The 6,894-nt window shown below is 39.2% G+C and overlaps 1 protein-coding gene across 1 annotated transcript; it reads right to left on the bottom strand.

Annotated features, from left to right (window-relative positions):
* Nucleotides 1-2,256: 2,256 nt before the first annotated feature.
* LOC140950847 (extracellular protease-like) lies at nt 2,257-4,171 on the bottom strand. The gene is made up of 4 exons (XM_073400068.1): nt 4,154-4,171; nt 3,450-3,562; nt 2,831-3,336; nt 2,257-2,660 (listed from the first exon to the last, which is right to left on the bottom strand). The coding sequence occupies exons 1-4, from the start codon at nt 4,169-4,171 to the stop codon at nt 2,257-2,259; spliced, it is 1,041 nt and encodes a 346-aa protein (XP_073256169.1).
* Nucleotides 4,172-6,894: the final 2,723 nt, after the last annotated feature.

Here is a 6,894-nt window from a genome sequence, read left to right as displayed (position 1 = left end):
TGCACTGAAAATTTGCTGTTCAGGTAAGTTAAGGAGTGGGTCACGCATTATTCTGTAAAGGAGCTACAGGGGGTGGTCTTTCTCCGAAAGTAAACGTCCGATCAACATGAAACTAGGCCACGACTTAAAACTTGTCAAGGGAGCTTTATTCACAATAGTGTTTCCATAGTAACCTATCACGTGACCACTTATGGCTTGACTTCCGGTTTGTTCTTTTAGCTCTTCTGCACACTAGGAAAAATTAACTTTACTGAAATTTTTTTGCAATATTGTTTTTAGTATGTAAGGCCTCTTCTCAAATGTAACTGAAATAGAAGTCCATCTAGGCGACATCAACTTTTAACGGCTATTGCGTGACAAAACAATGTCACATTTTATTGGTCACGTGACCTGGACGCCCATCCAATTGGTTTCGCGTAGAATTTCGTGCACATGAAACCACGGAAGCGTCATTTTGCATGTCACTTTGTGTTAGTGTGCGCTTAACCTAAAGAAAAATAAGGAAACTTGATATCATTTACGATCAAGTGACTCATTGGTGACAGATTCTTGTCAACTTGATTCACCTTGTCGAGTGTAAGTCCTTGACAACGTTTCATTGTCTTGAATACTGTAGAAGATAGACCACCACGCTTCGTTTTCACACATGCCTTAATTCAGAGTGTCACATTGGAAGGTAACGCCCAAAATCTCTACTTCTTTACAGCTTAGTATCACCCCAATAGGTGAACAGAGATCGCGGTTGCCTCTCTTTTTGATCGTCAACTCTTTACATTTGCTTGGATTATTCGTCAAATCTAAAAACTGTAACACTAACTGATCGGAGTAGTCTACTTCCTTCCACGTAGGAGCAATAATTGTGGAATCACCAGCGTACTAAAATAGCGCGTCATGATTACCTAATTAAAGTGATGTTAAGATCATTGAGAAAGATGTTAAAAAGGTAAAAACCGCTGACGCTACCTTGGATTATTCGTCAAATCTAAAAACTGTAACACTAACTGCTCGGAGTAGTCTACTTCCTTCCATGCAGGAGCAATAATTGTGGAATCACCAGCGTACTAAAATAGCGCGTCATGATTACCTAATTAAAGTGATGTTAAGATCATTGAGAAAGATGTTAAAAAGGTAAAAACCGCTGACGCTACCTTGGATTATTCGTCAAATCTAAAAACTGTAACACTAACTGATCGGAGTAGTCTACTTCCTTCCATGCAGGAGCAATAATTGTGGAATCACCAGTGTACTTAAATAGCGCGTCATGATTACCTAATTAAAGTGATGTTAAGATCATTGAGAAAGATGTTAAAAAGGTAAAAACCGCTGACGCTACCTTGAGTTGTCCCTTTGTCAAACGGTTTCCAGTCACATTCAAAGTTGTTGCAACATACTCTTTGTTTTCTATCCTTTTTCAAGTACCGATTGGTAATATATGGATTCAGTGGGAGCTTTTTTAATTTATTAGCAAGAAGTTCATGTTTCACAGAGTCAAAAGCTTTGCTGAAGTCCATAGTAAAAAGGCGAACTGCTTTACGATCCGGGTTATCCAAGTAGCTCAGTGTTGATCCTATGTTGAATTGACAAGAGAGCATCGGTACAGTTTCCTCCTTTTTCCACCTTTTATTACAGCTGTTTGTGTTTTATTTTTATTTAAGCTAGCATGGCCCAAGAACAAAAGTGCACATTGCTTGGACTAGTAAGATTGAAGCCGCGGGGCATTGAAGTTAAAAACTCGACTGATTAACTACCCCCTTTCCTCTCTCCTGACCACTTCGATGACCTGTTTCATCTTACTGAAAAGTTTGCAACACAAGAGTCAAAAACGCTAGTTGGCATCATGGCAAGCCGGGCAACTACGGCTGTAACTGTTCAACAGTAGTACGTTGTGCATACGAGAAGAAAAGTTGGTCGGGTTAGCTTTGGAAAAGACTTCTGGGATCGCCGGGGAAACGCTGGTCAGCTATTGGCCACTGAATTTTTCAGTTCCCCTGTCACCAATAATAGTCCCAGAAGTCTTAGCGAAAGTTAACTCAACCCAGTCTCCTACTTGCTTCTAAGGTGGCGGAGTGACGTCAGGGCGGGCAGAGATCGGTCAATATGTTGGAAGTTTCCTTTGATAATCTGATTATATGAGGGCTGACAGAGAAAATAACAACCACGAGAAACACTTCCTTTTTACGTTCATACATAAGTTTGTTGAAGCTCCCAATAAGGACATTTACTTTAATTCTCCCAAAGCTTAATATAACCTTGAAGTCATTTTAAACTAGAGTATAAACTTTCAGGAAAATACTCATAATTATCAGCATTCTTAACAGCTCGGTCAGGGGCTCTCTTAGCGAGTTTCTTGCATTTGCATACACCAAATACTTTGTCGTCTGTTCTAGTCAAAGCATGGCTCAACTCTTGCGTTAGGATTCCCATCTTGCTGTCAAAACCAGAGAGTTTTTCGGCTTTTTCATAGCCGTTGTACAAGATAAATTTTTCGCGTATAATAAAGGTGTATGCAAGAGTATCTTGGTGACAGTATTTGCCTCCAAAAACATATGTTATCTTGTCGATTTTTACTATCTCTTCCATTTGTTCAAAAACGCCGATGGCGATGTCCGTATAACCTATTCCAAACCACGTTTTAGCGCGTTCCTGGTTTTCTTTAAGGTCTATAATAGAAGCTTTTACAACACTATATGCAACACGATGAGCGTCTTTAGTTGCTTTTCGCTGCGCTTTTGTTCCCCCTTTGACCACAGGGTCAACTGGCGCACTAGGCTCGTCAAGAGACGTATTTTTTTGCGCTGGAAATTTGAGTCTGCCCCATTTCATCTTGTACTAGAAGAATTGCTCTCCAAATTAGAACGCTCCGTTTGACCTAATGTTCTCTTAGTAGAATTTTCCCCTACTACCTGAAATATCTCTTTTGGGGAAGACAGGTGACTAACTTTTGCTGGCAAGGCATGCTTGCCAGGCATGTTTATGTTCCTAATACTACCCGGTATATATTCTAAATACGTGTCTAGTGAAACTGAGTACTTTCCACTCTTGCTTACGTCATACCCAGCTGAAACATCAAACGTTGAAGAGACGGTTTGCCCAGCGGCAACGAACAGGAACTGGTCAGGGCCAGGAGAATTACGCTTTTTCATGAAGATTCCATCATAATCTAGCCTCTTTCCTTTGTACATTACAGTCAGGAAATCAGAAGTCATTCCCGACAACGGTGTGCGCCATTTTAGGACCGAATAGTCTCTGTGGTCGTTATTCGTCAAGTGAAAACTGCAGATAATTTTCTGAGTACTGTCATACTTGGGTGAACACGCTGCAATGGCAGAGAAAACTCTGTGATAGAAAACAGAAAATAAAGGAGATTACAGAGAAAAATGCTTTTCAATTCTATCAGATGTTTTTATTTTAGTATGAATTATACTTAAGAGATCAGGAATGTTAATTACTTTGCTTCAGATTCGTCAAGTTTGAAGTGTTCATCACATGCCCCAGTTCCCAGGAGGAACGGCAAAATCCACCTGCATAACTGCATATCGTAATTACGATTGAGGTGGAAGGTCTGTGAAAGGACAAAAATATTCCAGTTCATCAAATACTTTATTATTATTATTATTATTTGCATCATTAACATTACTCGGCATATAAATCATATAGCTCGAGATTAAAAGTGCTTGATGGAAAACCAGGTTTGTAGTATCGTTCACGAGGCCTAAGTAAGACGAAAAAGAGAATTCTTCGTCAAGAAAGCAAGAGCTGTTTTCCATCCAATTACTAATAATTTCGTTCCAAAAGGATTTAGCGAAAGGAAGTTCCCAAAAGAGGTGCAAAAGAGTTTCCGAGCTTTCTTTACAGAAACTGCATTGATCATTAGATTTGACCTCCTTCGGGGTCCGCAAAATGTTTCAGAATTGGAAATTGAAAATTGTTGTTGAACAGTGCCTTTTCTATAGCAACGCCGGCCTGCCCTAGAGCTTGAGAAGGTTGTAAAAATAGTTGAATATCCCCATTCAGAATGCCAATAAGGTTCTGTCTCATTGGTGCTATGCACCTCTTGCAAAAAGTTTAAAAAAAAAATTTTTCTTTAACCATAAAAACGTTCTCTCCGTTTAGTATTGTTTGACAAATCTCTTACGTTTAGGGAGCAAATTACCATATCATCAGAATGCATGGTGAAAAGGTGTGAAATGAAATCCTTTGATGAGAGTGTCAGGAGAGCAGCTATGTAATTTAGTATTGTGATTACTAGGCCTTGATATTTGCAAATTGTGCAAGGTACATGACAAATAATAACACACCGAAGAACGTAAACACAGATACAGACACACTCACAGAAATAAATCCTTTTGGGTTCCGTCGTCTTTGGTAACGGCCTGATCGATATTCGTTGCTACATATAGAACTCCCTGATATCGTTATGCATAAAATTGAAAGAAAAAATTAAATTAGTGGAAAAGCAGCCCCAAAGAGATTATTTGGCATTCGCAGAGAAAAACCTTCTTACTGAAAGGTTATATCACTCTATTGGATCACCAGGGGCAAAGTACTTTCCACTGACAAACAGTTTGTCTGGCTGAGCTTTACTTAAAGTAGGCGGTAAAGCCTTTTTCCCTGGCTTTCTGCGACTTCTTCATTTTCCTTTCCTCGAGTCGTACAACAATTTCGGGATGTCATCGTAGACATGGACCTATTTTTGTTTCGTTAAAACTAATGAATATATATGAACTTTACACTTTTCATGTATCTGTATTTCCATGATAAACTACCCATATCAAAAATTACTTTAAAACAAACGATAAAGTACATACCCATACTCACACGATCAGCCTCAAGTATACACATTACTTATAAAAGGGCTATAATTATGGCAAAGAGGAGCTACAGTATGGAACAGCTTAACGACTCATTTAAAGGAATTAAATCTTATAACAAATTTGAAACATCATTAAAAGTATATCCAAAATGATTTACATTTAGTTGGTTAGTTCAGGCCGTTAGATAGACCTTGGATTGTCATTAATGTAATGTGATGAATTAACTTCTACATACATATTAAATTACATCCTTATCTCGACGCCTTTTACCGTACGTTACCGTAATACACAACTATGTACAAGTACGGGAGATTTTTACAAAAAGCCGGTTCAATGGAGCTTGTTTAAAATCTTCCGGCCTTATGTTTCTTGATATTATTATCTTATGTCAAGCCTAAGACTAGATTTGATGTAAAGGATGAAAGGCAAATAAAGAAATCTTGAAATCTTGTTTATGGAAGTCAGTGTCCTTCAGATGTTTTTGCGCCAAACCCATCAGTAGTTCCTTATCTCCATAACGCAAAAAACGTGAAATAATCGGACGCGAGCTTCCACTTTTCGGTTTTCCTGAGCGTTGAAGCCTTTGAAATTCTATTTTTTCTCGCGCATTTGTAATCTTGAGTAATGCTTTTTGAGAAATTTGTACACTGCAATTTCTCCTGTGTCTTCTATTTGTGCTTGGGCGCCATTGTGATTTTCTTCACCACCATTCATGTTGTCAACGTGCTCTTCCACTGAGTAGCCCCACAAATTTTACATTTTCTCTCCTTGAGTAAGTCTCCATGTAAAGAAGTTGTTTCTGGAGCTCGCAGACATCCTGTGGTAACCGTTTAAGGTTTTCAAGCTTTAAGTCGGATATGTCCTCCTCATTAAATTGGACGCTCTATCTCTTTCAATTCATTGACTGTTGAGCCAAGCTGTTTGGACTTTGTTTTGAGATCTTCGACTTTCGAATCCAGCCTGCTTACAATTTCTTCAATACTTGCTAGCGTTGTGTGTATCTGTCATAGCGGCTTTCAATAGTATCAAGCTTTTCTAATTTTTTAAGTACAGCCTCAGACTTCATCCCTACACCTTGCGCCATTTCTTGTCGGTCTCCGAAGCAGTCGGTGTGCCTTTACTTCGTCTCTCCGGCTTTTTTTCATCTGAAGATGGCGAAGAATCTTTGGAAGCTTTTGACCGGTTTTTGCGTTTATCCAGCATTAAAGACTATAAATTTTCCACGACGATTTAGGGAGCTCGGCGAAACACGTTTACTCGCCCATGTTACCAGTCCCCGGGTCTCTACTCATTAACTTGACTGAACACGATGAATACGATAAAATAGGCCTTTCACTTAATCGTTAATATGAGCGGCTAAAAAAAGACACTGCTCACGTTCTAATACGAATGATTGCTGTTATAGGCCTAGAGGGCCACTAAAAAGTCCCCACCGTAAGGTAAAGTAACCTTTAAGAGTCATAGAAGGCTATACAAGGAAAGAAAAAAATTATCGTTGAGACAAACTTACCGCACTAAGAGTAATCCACAAACTGCGTTGCAGAATTCAGTGGCAGAATAGAATTTAAATTGCCAGCTGGTCACTAAATTAAATGACATCAAGCCATTCAGTCGCTCATCATTGAGAGACGTACAATTGTTCGAAACACCTCAAAAATACCATGCCTAGTTCATTTGTCTAATAGGAGATCTATTTCAGGCTAACTGGAGATTCAGTTGTTCTAAGTGTGGTCAGTAAAGAAAATTGAAAATGAACGTCTCATTGTACCGTTACACATGCATGCAGAATATTTCTTACATCGATCGTTGGATAATAATTTGTTTCAGTTTATTTTTACATTCTTGCAAGCTGCACTTTAAGGTAACGTTTACATTTGCCTAACTAAAACGTGTTGCTAGGAAACTGGCAAATTTCAGCAGTGATTTGTTCGTTACAAGCATTTTCAAGACAGCCTCCCTTGCAGCCCCCCCACCCCCCCCCCCCCCCCCTCTTTCTAAACCATCCCCTCCAATCCCAACTCAATTTCAGCGTGACGTGAGTAGCCCTAGCACATGAAAGACTTCTTTGGGGTCCTGCCAA

Source organism: Porites lutea, chromosome 10 (genome assembly GCF_958299795.1).
Source record: "Porites lutea chromosome 10, jaPorLute2.1, whole genome shotgun sequence".
Classification (NCBI taxonomy): domain Eukaryota; kingdom Metazoa; phylum Cnidaria; class Anthozoa; order Scleractinia; family Poritidae; genus Porites; species Porites lutea.
This window is presented reverse-complemented; position numbering and strand designations above follow the sequence as displayed.

What these genes read in the sequence shown, in the direction of transcription:
- LOC140950847 (XM_073400068.1), bottom strand. An exon ending in CTTGACGAATCTGAAGCAAA is followed by an intron (nt 3,337 to 3,449) that starts GTAATTAACATT and finishes TTTCTATCACAG; the next exon opens with AGTTTTCTCTGCCATTGCAG. An exon ending in TTTGGAGAGCAATTCTTCTA is followed by an intron (nt 2,661 to 2,830) that starts GTACAAGATGAA and finishes CTTCTATTATAG; the next exon opens with ACCTTAAAGAAAACCAGGAA.